This window comes from Bufo bufo, chromosome 1 (genome assembly GCF_905171765.1).
Source record: "Bufo bufo chromosome 1, aBufBuf1.1, whole genome shotgun sequence".
In the NCBI taxonomy this organism is placed as follows: domain Eukaryota; kingdom Metazoa; phylum Chordata; class Amphibia; order Anura; family Bufonidae; genus Bufo; species Bufo bufo.
The window spans coordinates 679,993,303-680,012,704 of record NC_053389.1 but is presented as its reverse complement, the minus strand read 5'-3'; the positions used below and the strand labels follow the sequence as shown (position 1 = coordinate 680,012,704).

General features: G+C 45.9%; 1 protein-coding gene across 1 annotated transcript in view; it reads right to left on the bottom strand.

Annotated features, from left to right (window-relative positions):
* CIB1 (calcium and integrin binding 1) overlaps positions 1-19,321 on the bottom strand; it is a 32,715-nt gene extending 13,394 nt beyond the window's left edge. The window contains exons 1-4 of the mRNA XM_040414131.1: positions 19,171-19,321; positions 18,672-18,706; positions 8,887-8,989; positions 8,274-8,427 (exon numbers count right to left, since the gene is read on the bottom strand). Of these exons, the coding sequence (XP_040270065.1) occupies positions 8,274-8,427; positions 8,887-8,989; positions 18,672-18,706; positions 19,171-19,221 (343 nt within the window). The 5' untranslated portion in view covers positions 19,222-19,321. The remainder of the gene's footprint in view (positions 1-8,273; positions 8,428-8,886; positions 8,990-18,671; positions 18,707-19,170) is intronic.
* Positions 19,322-19,402: the final 81 nt, after the last annotated feature.

Genomic DNA, 19,402 nt, shown 5'->3' with positions numbered 1-19,402 from the left:
ACTGTTAGGCTCCATTCACACGTCCGTGGTGTGTTGCGGACCCGCAAATTGCGGATCCGCAACACACCCGCCCGGCACCCCTATAGAAATGTCTATTCTTGTCCGCAAGCTGCGGACAAGAATAGGACATGTTCTATCTTTTGCGGAGCTGCGGACCTGAAGATCGGGGCCGCGCTCCGCAAATGCGGATGCTGACAGCACACTGTGTGCTGTCCGCATCCATTCCGTCCCTATAGAAAATGAATGGGTCCGCACCCGTTCCGCAAAATTGCGGAACGAATGCGGACGTGTGAATGGAGCCTTAAGGGGGCAGGGTGTTGTGGAAATCACTGTTAAGGGGATGGGGTACTGTGGAGGTCACTGTGGAGGTCACGGGGTACAGTGGAGGTCACTGTTTTAATAGATCTCCTGGCACCCCGACTGGGTACCTCTGTTGATAGATGCTCCTAGTGCTTCCCGAGGGCTCCAAGCACTCCGCTCGACACCGTAAGCACTGCCGACCCAACGAACCGCCGTAGTTTGGTTGGGATCTCGCAGTCTTCTACCCACCCTGGACCTACGACAAGGTTTCCAGGTTCCAGTGAGTGACCCTCTCTTCCTTTAGAGAGCGATGCAGGAACAAGCTCCTAAAAGAGCTCAGGGATTATAGCCAGGGGAGTATACAGCGTATAGCATTCCCCAGTGTAGATGCAGCCTTTCCCCCCCACACAAGACGAGGCGCTATGTTGAGGGTAAACAGGAACACTTTAATGGGGCTACATGTCAGCCTTTTATACAGGTCTTCCAGCAAGGGACACTCCCCTGGGGACCCTGTGGAAGACTGAGACAGTTTTTACATTAGCCAATCACATGCATTTACAGTATGGAAACACCCCCAGCAATTGTACACGCCGGGAATGGTGGAGCTCTGTAACCTATGGTCAGTGTTAAGGGGCAGGTGCTGTAGAGGTCACTGTTAAGGGGCGGGCCCCTGTGGAGGTATCTGTGGACTGCTGTGGAACTCAATGTTAAAGGGGCCGGCTGCTGTGAAGGTCAAAGTTAAGGGGGCGGGCTGCAGTGAAGGTCAAAGTTAAGGGGGCGGGGCACTGTGGGGGTCACTGTTAAGGGGGGCAGGGTACTGTAGATGTCCCTGTTATAGGGGATACTGTCGATACACGACACACACAAACATTAAATGAAATAGATGAAATATACCCGTGCGCCGAATACAGAAGTAGACGGCGTAGGCGCGGGATTTCGTCAGCAATGCTGCGAACTCAGACGTCACTCAAGAGGAGCGGGGTGGGCTAGACGGAGGACCTGGGTGGGATAAATGGCTAGTAGACGGAGCCTCTAGGTGCTGAATCAACGCCCACATAGTACCTCATTAGCATATTGTAAAAGTGTGTTTTTTAGGAGAACGGCTGCAGGGACAAATGTAAAAAGAACACTGTTATGTAGTGCTGACATTAGCACATCTCTAATGTCAGTCAGCTACGTAACCGAAATTATGATGGTAGAAACCCTTTAAGGAGACTGGGTACTGTGGAGGTCACTGTTAAAGGGGCGTTTACTGTGGATGTAACTGTTAAGGGGGCAAGGGACTGTGAAGGCCACTGTTCAAAGGGAAGCTGCTGTGGAGGTCACTGTTAAGGGAGCGGAGTACTGTGGCAGTCATTGTTAAAGGGGCGGGTGCTGTGGAGGTCTCTTAAGGGGGCAGGGAATGGTGGAGGTCACATTTAAAGGGATGGTCTGCTATGGAGGTTAGTGTTAAGGGGTAGGTGCTGTAGAGGTCACTGTTAAAGGGGCGGGCCCCTGTGGAGGTCAATGTCAAGGGGACAGGCTGCTGTGAAGGTCAAAATTAAGGGGGGGGCCCTGAGGAGGTCCCATTTTAGGGAGGCAGGGAACTTTGGGTGGGGTCAGTGTAAAGGAGTGGGGGGATGTGGAGTTCACTGTTAAAGGGGCGGGGTGCTGTAGAGGTCACTCTTGTGGGAGAATATTGTCGATATCTTTTAATGACACACACAAACATTAAATGAAATAGATGAAATATACCCGTGCGAAGCCGGGTACTTCTGCTAGTATTCTATAAAGAAGCTTCTACTTTATTACAGTCGACACTCAATGTAATCCTGCTCAGTTGTAAAAGATCTGAACCCACTCCTGGCATGTCTGTTTTAGTAACTACTTGCTTTCCCCAACAGCATTTCTGGATCATTTTTATATAACTCTAGGTTGTGCCATTCCCCTGTTATTCCTTTTAGAAGTTTATGAATAAATTAACAGCAGTTGTGCAATGAAGGTCCAGCTGGGTATTACCTGTTAGGGGTGTACCCCTGCACAGTCTGACACTGGCAGCACTGATTGTATAGTGTCAGACACATCCCTACCTGGTAACACACAGATGGACCTTTATTGCAGAGTGTTAGCAATTCATTCATAAATGTCTAGTAGGAATAACAGAGGAATGGCACTACATAGAGTCACAGGAACAGATGCTCCAGAATTGTTATTACATGAGGCTTACAAGTAGTCACATGTCAGGAGAGGGGGACAGGTCTTGTTTAACAAACATACAGACCATGCGGTAGAGATTAGTGTACCTGAAAGTGTAGTAGCGCATACACAGTCGCTATCTACGTGGCTCTGGTAGCTGAGAGCAACTGCGCAGCCAATCATGGGGAAGGGGTGAGCCAGTCCCTTCCTGCTCAAATAGTCTGTTTGCTGTGCAAATTGATTTGCGCACCTCTAACCTTCAGTTCTAATTTCGAAGAGAATGTATCCTCAGAAAATGACATTGTAGAAACATGGTTAGAACTTTTTTTTTTTTTACTTGGCCACTAGATAAATCAACAATAGGCCAAAGCTTCCAATTGTTAGCTTTGCCTTGTAGACTAGGACATGGTAAACAGAGATAGGGCAATCTAATGACAGCACAAAAAGTGCTGGTGCAGAGCTGAAAGAGGCAGGATAGCGGCACTATACACACAGATAAGATTCTGTGTACCCCTCCCCTGTCACTCTCTGGCGGAGGGGGCTTACTCCAACGTTTCTTAAAGACTTTACTAGTACATGACATTACTCTGTCAATGAACTGCCATAATGTGCACACACCCTACAGCACTGCCTGAAATGTGAGAAGGCAATGTGCCTTTTCAAATACATAGCTGAAAGATGCAAAAAAGGACCGACATATTATATACCTTCTACACAATATAATCTAAGCAATGAAACTAAAATGGCCTCATGCACATGACCGTATCTGTTCTGCGGTTCACAAATTGTGGATCCACAAAATATGGATGCAGTCCGTGTTGCATCTACATTTTTTGCGGATCCGTCGACTTCAATAACTGATACGCATTTTGCGGACAAGTATAGGATATGTTTAGATGTAGCCGAGTTAAACTTGACTCCGATAACATGTCACAGTGTTATCTCGTGACAAAAGCCATTGAAAAGTTATCTTTTTCATGCCATTCTTTACTTAACGTGTGAACCATCAAGTTTAGCTCTGCAGCATCTGTATGTTGTCATCTGTGTGGTTTCCACATCCATATGTTCGTCCCACAAAAAGATGGAATATGTCCACAAAATGTGGACTAATAAAATTCGAACAGCACACGCACTGCATCAGTACTTTGTGGGTCCACAATTTGTAGACTGCAAAATGGATGCAGTTGATTACCAATCTGCCCCTGGGCCTTATGCAATCTACCCCACCGGGAAACTTTCCAGTGGGCCGATTGCCAAAAGTATGCTGTGGGCCTGCGTCATTACACATTCGCCCTCACTACAATACACATTGTGGTCACCAGCAACCACCGTCACTGTCATGATAATGAGATCGCAGCAAGGCTGCTGGTGGCCGCAATGTGTATTGTGTATTGGCCGCAATGTGTATATGCGCCATTGTGCCCGCCCCCGTCTCTGATAATGCGCCCGCCCCTGTACCTCCCGCTGTCAGGTCCTTTGACACTGGACAGCAGGACAGAGATCACTACTCTGCCCTCCGGATGTCAAAGGACCTGTGGTTCCTCCCACTCCCAGCGTCAACGCGACTGACGCTGTGTCGTCCTCCCTACCCCTCCTGCTCCAGGACACAGGCCAGAAGAGGCTGCCGCATGTATGTGGGGAAAGGCACTCAGGTGAGTTATTTATTTATTTTTACAGCCATTTGACAATAAGGGCGTTTGGGGGCAGGGCCCATTAAGGTGACCACTATAAGTACATTACTGGGGGCTCTATAGGGACATTACTGGGGGCTCTATAGTGGCATTACTGGGGGCAGGGGGGAAATTACTGGGAGCTCTATAGGGATATTACTGGGGGCAGGGGGCATTACTGTACCGCTATAGGGATATTACTGGAGTAGGGGGGGCATTACAGGGGGCGCTATAGGGATAATACTGGGGCAGGGGGCATTACTGGAGGGCAAGGGGAGGACATTACTAGGGGCATTATTATTACTGAGGGCACTGTGGGGCATCATTATTACTGGAGGCACAATATGGGGCATTATTATTACAGGGGACACAATACAATACATAATAATACTGGGGGCATCATTATAACATGAGGTGGCATTTTTAATACTGGGGGCACTGTTGGGACATTAGTATTACTGGGGCACTTGTGATGTGTGTGACTTTCCCAGGAGGCTCTCTCTTCAAATCTATACAACAAATCCATCTTATTGATCCAGTGATCAATAGCTGGTACATTAGGTGATAACCAGTGACAAGGTAGAAGAAGACGAGCTGCTAATAAGAGGTTTTTTTTTAAAAGAAAAAGGGACCAAAGTGGCACTGCCGTGAGGAGACAGGTGTAAGAGAGCCAGTTGTGGGGATATAGGAATAGAAGATCCACAGATGTCATTGCTTCTCTTAAAAATTTCAGACCACCATTTATTAATTGGTAAGCAAGTCCACCAGATATGGTAGAACGTGCCTCTCTCCTCACCACAGCGCCAGCAAAGGTCTGTTTTAGAGTTATCGCATCTATGTGTAATGTCAGGGGTCTTATACCACCTCGTCATCACCTTGTAGCCATTTTCTTGTACTCTCACACTCCTTGAAGAAGTATGGGGAGTAATGAGTATTTTGTAAAGATCTTCAGGTGAGAATTGGGTTTCTAGATCTTTTTCCCATAACCCAATAAAGGAAGGTTTCGGCAACAAAGTAGGTGAGCTAAGTCTTTTGTATAACTGGGAAATCAGTTTGCGTGGGGGGTTAGCTTGGGTAATCAGACTTTCAAACCAAGTGAGTGGCCTAAGAAGTGATTGTAGGGGTATGTGTTTTAATATGAATGAGAGCAGGAAAGATACCAGGTTGGGGTAAGATCCCAATCCAGGCATTATTGAGAGAAGGGATTGTTTGTCTCTTACCGCTCCCTGCTCATCAAACAAGGAGATGACCGGTATTTTAAAATTTCGTATTGAGCTCGGAATGCTCTGCTTTAGTTCAACAGGGGCAAGGTCAATAACATCTCTAATCTGAGCGAGGGGAGATGGCAACGGGAAGCCCCATTCTGAGTCTTGTAGCCATTTTCAAGCCTCCATGGTAGTTTTAATTAGTGGGCTCATGATTTTAGTGATAGATGGGTTGTTTTGGGTCTTCACTAGTAGGCCCCTAAAGGAAGAGCCTGAGATAGAGGACTCCATTTCCACCCAGGATCTATGTGGTGTTTCTCTAAACCAATCAATGGTCCCAGAAAGTAGAATTGCTCTGTTATATATTATGGGAGCGGGAAGACCCATACCTCCAAGTGCTCTTAGTCTTTGTAGTGTGTTTAGCACAATGCGTGGCTTCTTCCCACTCCAAATGAAGGAGCGTATATTTTCATAAAAAATTTTGAAATAGGAGTTGGGGATCGGTAGAGGCAAGACTTGTTGTAAATAGGTTAGCCTTGGTAACACTAGCGAAGTAAACAGGTTTTTACGCCCAAACCAGGAAAGTGTAGGGGAGTGCAATCCATTCATTTGATCATGGGTAGACTCAAGTAGTGGGGTATAGTTCAAGTCAAATATTTGTGAGAGATCTGGGCAAATCTTAATTCCAAGGTATGTGATGTAAGGGGCATCCCAATTGAAGGGAGATGTTTTGGCCAAATCTAATCTAATTGATGTCTTTAAGCCTATGCTCATCACATATGATTTCTTCATATTTACTTTAAAGTTGGATAGGCGGCTGAATTTCTCTAGTAAATCATATATGAGGGGCAGAGATTCAACTGGGTTAGCTGTTAGAATTAATAGGTCATCAGCGAAAGCTGCAACCTTGTGTTCTTGATCACCAAGCTTGATTCCTTTAATTTTCACATCATGGCAGATTTTTTGGAGTAAAGTCTCCATAATCATAACAAATATTAAAGGAGATAGGGGGCACCCCTGTCTTGTGCCATTTCTAATGGGAAATGGGTCGGAGACAGTGTTATTCACCAGCACCGATGCAGAGGCATTGATATACAACGTGAAGATGGCCTGTATGAAGGGGCCTGGGAGGCCAAACTTATCAAGTGTCAAGCGTATAAAGTCCCAATGGACTTTGTCAAAGGCTTTCTTGGCAACATTTTCTTATTTTTTTTTACTTAAATTTTTAATATATTTCTTCTACAAATAATATCTTTCCCAAGAGGTCATAAAAAGACCTTTGGGAGACAGACACTTTTTGTAAAATTTTTACTCTTTTCTTTTTATTTATATTTTAATAATATTTTATTGTATTTTTTTTTATAATTGGTTTATTACTTATTATTTAAATATATTTTTGCCACATACACTAATATCTCCCCCAAGAGGTCATAAAAAGAGTGTTGGGGGACAATGAAAATTCTACTAATTTGCACTTTTTTTTTTCTTTTATTTGTATTTAATTATTTTGTTTAATTTTTCATTTTCTATTTTTTTCTTAAATATATTTTTGCAACATAATTTGTCCCCCAAGGGATCATAAAAAGACTGTTAGCAGACAGTGAACACTCTTATTTTGCAATTTTTCCTTTTATTTTTTTTCTTTTATTTGTATTTTTTTTTTTATAAAATTTTCTATTTTTTGCCACATATTTTATTTATTTATTTTTCTTTTATTTGTGATTTATTATATATTTTTTTAATAATTTTTAACTTATTTTTTAATATAGTTTTTCCACATAATTTGTCCCCAAGAGGTCATTGGGGACAAAGACTTTTTTTTTTGCACTATTTCCACTGTAACTGAGCCATCCAAAGGAGCCCCAGTTACAGGGAAAACCAGCCTGCTGTGGGGGCTTTGTACACTGGCAGAGCTGATCAGGGTCTCCTGACCCTGCAGCTCATTGCTCCTCTGCCCCCAAGCTGGGTCCACCCTGCATAGCGCTCACACAGGTGATACACTGCTTCTGCCCTTTCCTCGGGTCTCGTGCTGTCACTGACAGCCGGGGACCCGTCCTGCTCCTGCTACAGTGCAGCGGCAGGAGCTGTAATGATCACGATCACCTGTGTTTCAGTCCATGAGAACGGGGGCCGCAAACCTTGGCTCTGGGGGCCACATGAGGCCCGCAGGCCGCGGGTTGTGCACCCCTGCTCTATATTGGTCAATATTCTCTTCCAGGCTTGGATATCAGGTGTACAGAATGGGATCAGTTTCAAGCAGGAGGAAGTATTAAAGGGGTTGTCCGGGCTTTAATATTGATGACCTATCCCAATATTGATTGGCAGTGGTACCAGGTGTCGAACCCCCATCGATCTGATATTGATGACCTATCCTGAAGATAGCGCATTAATATTAAAAGCCCAGAGAACCCCTTTAAAGAGAATCTGGACAAAGGCATACACGCAAAATAATCCTTAGGGTGAATTTACATGCAGCAGATTTGTTGCAGAAATGGCTGAAAATCAATTCCATTCATCTGAAGGGGGTTGTTTGGGCGGCAAGAACAGGGATTTCAATGAACCCCCCCCCCCCCCCCCCCCCAAACAACTTTCTAAATTGGACACGGTGGCTCAGTGGTTAGCACTGGTGCCTTGCAACGCTGAGGTCATGGGTTCAAATCCGACAAAGGACAACATCTGCATGGAGTTTGTATGTTCTCCCGCTTCCTCCGGATACTTCAGTTTCCTCCCACACTCCAAAGACATACTGATAGGGACCTTAGATTGTGAGCCCCATTGGGGACAGTTGGATGCTAATGTCTGTAAAGTGCTGCGGAATATAGTAGCGCTATATAAATGCGTAAAATGAATAAATTGATAGGAATATACCGAGCAACCTCCACGTTTTAGAAGAAATTTGTAATAAAGCTGTGAACTTTCTTACCAAAGATTCTGAAGGCGTAATGAGACTTAACTTCAAGTGAAGCAGAGTCACTGAAAGCACTCAGCATGTCAAGGAAGTCTTCAAAGGACATGCTGCCGTCAGCTTGTTCTGAGGTAGAGAAGACGTGGCAAATGCGATGCTTAAAGGGGTTTGCCTGTGAGGAGCAAAAGGTGGACATGAAAAGGAGTCTGGAAAATTTTATCTCCTAAAGGTAATTTACTGAATCACAGTTCCACTCCTTCTGAGTTGTGATAGTGGGGGGGGAGGCAGAAGTTGGACTCCAACAATCTAATATTGATGATCTATACTGAGGACAGGTCATCAATATCATGCAACTGGAATGCCCCTTGAAGGGGCTGACCCATTAGGACAGATAACCTGTCTGAGAACAGGCTCAACTGGATAGACACGTGTCTTTTTCAGCCTACGTTACCTAAGAGTCTAGAGTAGACCATGAGTGATCCTCTCCAATGTCCTGCCATTGTTTTCACAGTCGGGCAAATTGCTGAATGCACTTGAGCACATTTTAGGGGAGATGAATTATGTCATCCAGGATAGTAAAGCATGGGTTTCATGATCAGACAGCATTTACATTAACAGGAAACACAATTACCTTTAATTCAGGCAAAGTGAGAAACCTCTCCTTGGGGACTCGGGCAGCTTCAATGTTGCTTCTGTATTCTTTCTGTATCATTTCACTGAATCTTTTATAAGCACTTTAGGATGAAATGGAAACACAGGATGTAATTATCAAGCGTTATAAATAATATAAACCTGGGAGAGCCTGATAGATTTGTGAAATACCGTTTTTGTTGTTTTGCTAAAATATGATGAAGTTCAATTCCAGAGGAGAAACTTCCAATAGTCACGTCAGATATGTAATGTGCCGCAGCGCACTGCTCTGTGCATACCAAAGACCAGGCTTAAAGGGGATTTCCAAGCCTTTACAACTGATGACCTATCCTCAGGACAGGTCATCAGTATCTGAATGGTGGGGAGGGGGGTCAGACATCCAGGACCCCCGCAGATCAGCTGTTTGAGAAGGCAGTGGCGCTCATGAGCCCAGCGCCGTATAGCGGCTGTGCATGGTATTGCACTCAGCCCTATTCACTTCTAGGGGGCTGAGATGCTCCTGGCCATGTGACCAATGAACGTGTCGTCACTGGCCTAGGACAAGCAGTAAGAAGGCAGCTGTGCTAGTGTGAATGGCGCTGTCTTCTCAAACAGCTCATCGACAGTGGTCCCTTGTGTCAGACCCCCACTTGGCTCATGCACCATTCTACATATAATGAAACGATTCTCCCAAAAGGTAAAATGGAGACCACCAATAAATAAAGTCAAAAAGGCGGGCAGAGCTTAAGAGAAGGTGCAGTGCCAACACATTAAGGGCTCGTTCACACTTCAGTGTTTGATCAGTTATTTCCATCAGTTATTGTGAGCCAAAACCAAGCGTGTGTCAAAAAATACAGAATAGGTGCAAATCAAATCATTCCACCTGATCTCTGAGTGGGCTTCACTACTGGTATTAACTCACAATAAGGGTCCATTCACACATCCCTATGTGTTTTGTTGATCCGCAAAACACGGACACCGCCAATGTGGGTTCTGCATTTTGCGGACCGCACATCGCCGGCACTCTCATAGAAAATGCCTTTTCTTGTCCGCAATTACAGACAAGAATAGGACATGTTCTATTTTTTGGCGGAATGAAATGCGGATCCGCAAATGCGGACAGCACATTCTGGCCCCATTGAAAATTAATAGGCCCACACCTGTTCCGCAAAATTGCGGAACAGATGCAGACCCACTTTGCGGATGTGTGAATGGACCCTAACTGATGGAAATAAACGACCAAATAACTGAAGTGCAAACTCAGCCTTAGGGCTCATGCACACAAACGTATTTTCTTTCCATGTTTGTTCCGGGTTTTTTTGCGGACTGTATGCGGAACCATGGGTTACTCTGTGTGCATTCCGTATGTCCATATTTCCATTCCCCCAAAAAAATAAAAATAGAACTTGTCCTATTATTGTCCACATTACAGACAAGGATAGTACTGTTCTATTAGGGGGCCAGCTGTTCCTTTCCACAAAATACGGAATGCAAAAACGGACGTCATCCATATTTTTTGCGGACTGCAAAATACATACAGTCGTGTACATGAGCCCTAAACAGCATATAACTCTTTAAAATTGGTCGAATCTTGCACCAGTGGGGTTTTTACCAAGTCTGGCATGTAAATGACCCCACTGTCCTTTTCAGCTGGGTTAAGGCATTGCACTCAGCCAGCCAGAATCCTACTCCGTGCTGATGAGGGGCCAGCACCCCGAAACAGCTTTAGTCTATGGATGGATATCTGGCCTGGCTATTTTTACTTGTCCAGTCCCAAAAACTTGTTAAAATGTAATATTTTGACTCAGAGGGAGCCACTGCCACAAGGTGGCATTAGTGAGATGGTTGTCTTTCCTTGGGAGATACCTCTTTGCATATTATTTTCCCATGAAGCATTGTCACTAGGTCTCACACAGCCAGTCTCCTTAAGGAGGGTCAGCACCCTGCCTAAGCAGCTGGGTTACTGAAAGGATGTCAGAGATAATAGTGGGGATAAAAAAGTGCATCTTTTCTTCTGGAGGACTAGGCATTGTTATGCATTACATTGGACAATCCATGGACTTCAAATGAGTGCTATGCAATGCTTCACCCCCTTATGGGGGCGCCGCAAGGAATCTGTACACTTGATCCTGATGATCCCAGCAGCGGGACACCCCATGATTAACTTATTAGGAGGTGAATGCCAGAGGTGCCAGGATAGGAACCGGAGATGATCAGCTGAGTGCCCCTTTAATAACACTCAATGTGGGTGCCATTACCTGGCCATAAATGTACACATAACACACGAGTTGCTGACGACTGTGTAGAATTACTATAATTGGGGTTTATGGCTAGTGCAGGGCACGCTATAAAGCTGCGGACAATACACACTCAGCACTGCTTAGCGACCGAAACAATCCCAGTACAATAGTAGTTTAATTTTAAAAACATTTTTTATTGACTCTCGTAAGTAATAACACCATACAAGTTGTCATGAAATAGGTACATAGAAACAAATTGGACCATCTAGACATGTATCCATTGTTTTACAGAAGATTGTTTATATTATGCACCATAATGACAATGAAAACTTTTGTTTTTAATAGAAATGTTTCGTCTTAAAATGAACAAACTATAATGACATAGCTAAAAGTACAGATAAAGCTGAGTTTTACGAAGAGTATGAGAGTGCACGGTGTTCAAGTAAAACCAGTTGGCTAACGGAGTTTTCTAAATTTCTTCCAATCACCCCAAATATGTTCAAACAAATAAGCAGTGTTCAATTCCCAATGTGCTAGTTGCTCCATTCTATAAGCCTGGTCACATTTGGCGAGCCATCGTGAGATTGCTGGGGGCGACGCATCCTTCCAGTTTCTTGCGACTATTAAACGCGCTGCCGCTAACAAATGCTGTTGCAGGCGTTCTTCTAGTCTGGTATTAGTGGTTATTAGGATCATTCCTAAAAGGCAGAACTGAGGTGTTTGACATACCTTCTTATGACTAATCTTAGTCAGTGTCTCACAGACACTAGTCCAGAAAGGAACACTCAAGGGACATGTCCACCAAATGTGGAGGAAAGTACCTGTGCTCTGGAGGCATCTCCAGCACATCGGCGACGTTGTAGGAAAAAGCGTGTGTAGCTTCTCCGGGGTGTAATACCATCTAGTAAGTATTTTATACTAATTCTCTTGGAGACGTACACATCTGGATAGAGTTGTTGCGATACCAAATTTTTGATTCGGTTTCGATACCATGAAAAAGTATTGCGATACTCGATACCATTCGATACCACGCAAAAAAAATAAACAAAAAAAGCCACGTGCATTCCTCATTTTTAAAAATGGCGAATCGCGCAGTTTTTATTTTATTTTTTCTGTTCCGGCATTCACCACCTAGATTTTTTTTTTATATTTTAATAGTTTGGACTTTTCTGACGTGGCGATGTAATATGTTTATTTATATATTTTATATGTGAAATTGGGAAAAGGGGGGTGATTTATACTTCATATTTTAGTGTTTTTTTTTTTTCACTTTTTATTTAATAACTATTTCCCCCCTTAGGGGCTAGAACCTGGGATCTTTCATCCCTTTTCCTATTCACCCTGATAGATCTCTATCAGGGTGAATAGGACTCCACACTGTCCCTGCTGCTCTGTGCTTTGTGCACACAGCATCAGGGATGTTACCATGGCAACCAGGGCTTCTGTAGCGTCCTGGCTGCCATGGAACCCCAGGCTTACACAGCTGGGGCTCCGATCAGAAGCTGCCACTGCACCACCAATGAGGGGGAGTGGAGAGGTCCCTGTGGCCACTGCCACCAATGATTTTAATACTGGAGGGTTGAGAGGGGCCGGCGCACTGTGCCACCAATGATTTTAATGGGATGGGGGGATTGAGGGGGGGGGGGCACACTGCACCACCAATGATTTTACCCCTTTATACAGGAGGCGGGTACTAGCAGATCAGCGGCAGTTAACTGCCGCTGATCGCAGCTCCCTGTCAGGGGCAGGGTGCCGGCAATGCGATTCTGCTGCCGGCACCCGCCTCCTGTATGAGTTAAAGACTGACTACTGTATATGAGTCCAGACTTTCACTATTAGGCCACACAGAGCGGCGCCCAGCGATGTCTCAGCACTCACCATTTAGTCCTGGGCGCCGCTCCGTTCGCCCGCAGTGCCCCATTACTGTCTCCTCTCCTGCTCCACATGCTGCTGATTACTATCGGAGCGATGGGAGGAGACATCAGCTTCACTAGTGGGCGTTCCTTCTCACTGGCTGTAGCGCTGTCCAATCGCAGCGCAGGGAAAAGGAACGCCCACTAGTGAAGCTGATGTCTCCTCCCATCGCTCCGATAGTAATCCTATCATTGGTGGCGCAGTGCGCCCGCCCCTCTCTTCTCATTGCCGCCCCTCCTCCACCCCCTCTCTTCTCATTGCCGCCCCTCCTCCGCCCCTCTCTTCTCATTGGTGGCAGCGGCAGCAGCACAGGGGGAGGGAGGACAGCTTCCTTCTCCCCGTGCTGCTGAGAGAGAACATGAGCGCGCCGACAGCAGCGCGCTCATGTTCAGAGATACTAGACTGCGCAGAAGCGCAGCCCAGTATCGAAAAAACGGAAATCCCGGTATCGTATCGATACCGGGACAAAAGTATCGATTGGGTATCGAAATTTCGATACCCGCAACAACCCTACATCTGGATACTTTAGGGGTGCGGGCTAGTAGCGACTTCACGTCAACCTCTGTAAAAGGATTTATTTAGATTTTCCTCCCACTTCGTTACAAAAGGTGGTTTTTCAAGCATAACTCTAGGGAGAAGGAAATGATATATTTTGGATATTTTCTTCAAGGGCTCCCCCCTTGCCATTACCATATGTTCGAAACCTGTGTAAAGAGTGTCTCCCGGTACCTGTATTTGCTTCAGAGCTTGAAGAAGATGCAGCTGGTGAATACTAGAGAGATTTGTAGGTGGGAAATCCTCAATACCAGAGTCATCCGTCTCAGTGTGATGTCCTATTACATCCCATATTGGGTTTTTATTACTTTTGCCAGCTTCAGTAATGGTGGACCTAAACTCTACTGTGGAGTCCCATAGAAGATCCCTGACTTGAAGCAGAGGAGTTTAGAGGGCTTGTGAGTAAGCGGCCGGCTAGCCATGTGTACCAAGTCTTAACTGTATTATACGTTTGAGCGTTAGAAACTGCCTTAAGCATGTCAAGTTTATGATTCCTGGCCAGAACCAGTGCTCATAAGGGTACTTTGGACATGGCTTGTTCCAGGGATATATCCAGTCTTCCCGGTGTGCTGCCCTGAATAGCTCTATAATACGGAAGGAAATCCGGTACTCCTAATCCTCCCTCCCTAACTGGCTTGATTATTTGGGAGTGTGAGAGCCTTGGTCGAGAACTGTTCCAGAGAAAGCGAGGGATTATTTTCCTCACTTGTGTAAAGAAGACCCTAGGAAGAGGTATAGGTAGAACTTGTAAGTAATATAAGACTTTTGGAAGGATGACGGTTTTAATTAGTGCTCTACGTCCGAACCAGGATGTGTATGAAACATCCCATGACTTAAGGAGGGTATCGATAGCGATATGGAGATTTCTGTAATTTTCTCTATATAAATCCTTAGGTTTATGCCTAGGAAAGGGATGCTACTCGTTACCCATTTAAATGGCAAGCACCTCTCCAACTTTATCTGTGTCAAAGGGTCCAAGGTAATGTTTAAGACTTGAGATTTTGCAAGGTTCACTTTAAAATTAGAATAAGTGCCATATTGACCCAGCATTGCATGAATCGCAGGGAAAGCTTCCGTGGGATTAGAGACGACTAGCAACAGGTTGTCTGCAAAGGCTGCTTGTGTGTGTGTTTCGCCCTGTATCTGTATTCCCTGTATACTAGTATCTAGCCGGAAGGCCTGGAGAAGTGGTTCCAGAGAAAGGACGAACAAAAGTGGGGACAACAGGTGCTGCAGCAACGCCCCACTAGCACCTAGAGGCTCAATAGCGTATTATCAAAGTCTTTCTTTTGCGGGAACGGCGGCAGGCAGGGAGATATAAAGCATAGTTATGTTCTGCTGACATTAGCACATCGCTAATGTCAGCCAGATACATAACGATTTTTCGGATAACAGAAACCCTTTAAATAATGCAATGGGAGTTTCATTTCTGTTCAGAGGCATCCCTGCGTGGTGTAACAGAACCTTGTTTTCTTCTTGACCTGTTCTTCCGCCCTGTCCCTGCTAAAGTCCACGCCACAACCATAGGGAGAATCGGGAGTGAGGCAAGTTCTTGGACCGGATTCCAGTCGTCTATCTGTAGGTCAGCAATGCCAAGAAATTCATATAGCTGCTTGAGATCGGCATGGGCTCTCACCACCACTTTCCTCTCTGGCATAGTAACGAGAAGTCCAAAGGGGTACAGCCATCTATATATTAGCTTACGGCAGGGGTAAACAACCTTTTCCGGTTGGGGGCCACCTCATCAGCCTGAACCATTTCCAAGGGCCGAAAATAAAACTTAAAGTGGTACTACCAACTGAAATACTATGTTTACAGCATATTGAACACACAGTATATATCAGAAATGTCTAGTTACACTTCCAGGATTCTCATCTGATGGAAGAATACATGAAAAATACATGTGAGCAGCCACAAGACCTAGACATACATTTCTGTTACCAGAGGGCTGGGGGCCGCACACCATGGTATCGGGGGCTGCATGTGGCCCCCGGGCCGCAGGTTGTGCACTCCTGGCTTACGGTCTCTTAGGACCTCCAACAGAGGTTTCAGCGCTTTCCTTTTCTTTAAGGTCATCGGCGACAGGTCTTGGTAAATAGAGACTAGGGTGCTGGCGTACTTTAGCCATGTTGCCGCCCTAGCAGCTTTCAGAATGTATTCCTTAGTTTGAAAGCTAGCCAGCTTACATATAATATCCCTTGGTGGCCTCAGTGCACGGTGCGCTCTAATATAATCTTCTCTGTCAATTCCTCGCCCAGCAAATCTGAAAAAGTCGCGGAGCACGTCCATAATGCCATCCGCCTGTATGGATTCCGGGAAACCTTTCAGCAACAAATTGTTCCTCCTCCCTCAGTTGTCCTGGTCCTCTAGCTGGCTATACTGGTAATTCAGGTGTGCTTATGTATGGTCCATATTGTGTGATATCGCCGTCTTGAATTCCACCTCGCAGATTGTCGAGTCTCTATTGATTCTACTCGCTCGCCAAGTTGTTTTAAGGGTACTTTCACACTAGCGTTATTCTTTTTGCGGCATAGAGTTCCGTCAAAAGGGCTCTATGCCGGAAAAGAACTGATCAGGCATATCCAAATGCATTCTGAATGAATAGCCCCCGGACCATTAGGAGGGGGACCCATGGCAGAATTAGCATTAAGCCATACTTGAACTTTATTTGACCTTAGGTGAGGAGGTTTGTGTTGGTAGGCTAGGAGGGCAGAGAAAGATGGATTTAGGCGGGAAAGTTTCCCGCTGTTTTGGTTAAGGTTTCTGGGCTGATGTGCTCTGCCCAGCAACCTTAAGTTGATTGGTTGGCAAGTGGGCCTGTAAATGCTCTAGGGCTAGGGCAGTTTTTCTGGGCCCTGGAGATAGGGCTCTGATTGGTCATGGGAGTCCTCTGGAGTGAATAAGAAGGTGGGAGACACAGGCTGCGGTGCCTTTTGAATTGACCTGCGGCTGTCAAGAGGACCGTTCGTGCCCCGCCCACCCTCCCAATTTTTTTTAGTCGATTATGATAGCGTTGTGATCGGGCCATGGCGCTGTGGGTGGTGAGGATAGTCGTCCCCGATATGGGGATGGACTTGTTTATGTGTACATTTGATATTGTACTGCTGAAGGTAAGTCCGAGTCTATGACTGGACTTTGTTATGAGTATGTTTTAAGTTATAATGTTATTTATTAAGTTAATAAACAGGCCATGGCCTTTACCTCCACTCTCTGTCTATGTGTATTATTAAAAGAAAAGAAAATATATGTGTTTAAGGTATGGGTGATCTATATGGCATATTCTGCCATGGATAGAAATCCGTTCAGTTTGTATCAGTATGCCTTCCGTTCAGTCACTGTCAGGTGTTTTGGCCGGACAGAATACCGCAGCATGCTGCGGTATTATGTCTGTCCAAAATGCCTGATCAGTCGCCGGAATGCCGGATCCGGCATTAATTCCCATTGACTTGCATTAGTGCCGGATCCGGCATTGCAAAACAACTGAAGGACGGATCCGTCCTTCTGGTCTGCGCATGTGCAGACCGGGAAAACTGTGAAAAAGACTGCAAGACGGATGCGTCCATCCGCATGACAAGCGGAGAGACGGATCCGTTCTTGCAATGCATTTGTAGACGGATCCGCACCCGGATCAGTCTACAAATGCTGTCAGTTGTCACACTGATTGGCAGATGCGGCAGGCAGCTCTGACAACGGAACTGCCTGGCGGATCACACTAACGCTAGTGTGAAAAGAGCCTAAGTCTTGCTTAAAGTCTCTGAGTTCCTTCATCAGGGGGTCCAATGCCTCGGTCAACAACTGGCGCATAAAAGCTCTTGAGACAGGCTGTTGCATCTGTGAGGCAGGCGCTGCGGCCACGCTGCCCTCCTCGTCATCCGAGTCTGAAACCTTGTGGTGTTGTTGCAGCTCTGAGCGCGGCGCCATCTTGTCCTGATTTCTCAGGTGCGGAGTACTCACCTTCCTCACAAATCTGTCCAGGTCTCCTTGCCCCGATACTGGTCTCGTCCCGCTGACAGTGTCCCTGGACTTCTTCTTATTAATCTTGCCCATATTTGTGAGCTGTTACACGGCTTAGGATGCCCGTTCCTATCTGATCCTCAGCGGAGCTCACACCACTACGTGCATGTGGCTCGGCTGCTAGGCTCCACTCCCCAGCACATTAGTAGAGCTGAGCAACCAGTATGATAGGAAGGAAACAAAGAAAACTGAATAGTAATCGGATCCAGTCATAAAACAAAGTACAAAGCTGGATAGTGCACTGTACAAGCAATGGCCTCTATAAAACCGCTTGAACCGCAAGCGAGAGCCTTAATGCGGAGTGTAAATGACATTTTATTACACTCCGTTAGAAAGGGGTATTCTCACCTTAGACGTTTATGGCATATGCTAGAAATGTCCGATAGGCGCAGGTGCCAGAGGTAGGACCTGGTCCTAGTTCCAGGACAAGGGTCCCCGACCCCCCCTGTCCCATCTGATGAGGCAGCCACCGGCCACCAGGAAGAGAATGAAGAGGCGTTTCCATGACTCCCATAGACATGAATGGAGAGAGCAGAGCACATTTGTGGCCACCACTCCATTCACTGCCCATCTCCTCTGGTGGGACAGGCGTAGGGGGCACCCGTTCTGGAGATAACTGCAGTTCACAGAGGTGGGACCTGCATCTATCCGACATTTATAGGATATCCGGTGGTGGGAATACTCCTTTAATACATGCTGCGGCTAAACAGCCAAATGGGCAGATTACACCAATCTACGATACTCGCCGTCACCAAATGGGCATTAAACGGGCTTTCCAAGACTTTAATATTGATGATCTGTCCTCTGGATCACAATCCACCACGTGAACGGCGCCGAAAGGGGTTTACCCATCACAAATAAACGCAGGGAAAAACTGACATTTGCCACTGGGACCCCTTTAGTTTCATGATTAGTGGGGGGTCCCAGCAGTTAAATGACAACCTTTAAAAAGCTATAGAAAATCCCTAAAATAGGTCACCACGATCTGTAATGGGAACGCCCCTTTAAGGGATTGTTCTGTTCCTCGCACATTATAAAAGGTATAGGACGTTCAGGTACTTACAGCAGGATTTCCTGTTTTGTCAGGTAGGTCAGCTCCTAGAAGAAAAAGAATGACCCAGGTGACCACACTTTTCCGTAGGCATCGGATCACCACAATCAGACACTACACAGGAAGGTACACAGACAGCCATACTTATCTACAACATTGACCATGCACATACCCCCTGCCCAAAACACATTCATGAGGCAGTATTATGGGGGACCTCCGGCTGCCATATCAGAGTGTGTTTTGGAGATGGGGCTTATGCACATGAACATTCAGTGGATCTCCTGGAAGCAGTAATACCAGTAGATCCCTAGGATCGGAGATGGAATATAGACAGGTAATTATATCTCAGGCTGAACTGGGTGGACATATGTCTTCTTTCAGCCTTACAGACTATGTCACTGCAGCCATGGCTATGTATTGCTGGAGTGCCTCTTTAACCTAACCACAGGGAAGTAAGCCCATACAATGTACCCTGCTTTCCGTATCCCTGCAGTACACACGGGTCACCTACCTGATACTCGTTCAGGAACTGTTTGGACAGCTGGCTGGACGCTCCCCCCATAACGAGCACTTCTTCCTCCGACTCTCACACCCCGGAGCCCAACTTTTCCCTCAGCAGCGCTACAAGCAGCACCAAAACTTCCTGCTACTACGTCACCACCCGCTGGGGAACGCCTGATTTGCATATTTTATGTGACCCCTCCCACTGGCTCGCACATGGGCGTGGTCATCCGTGGCAGGGG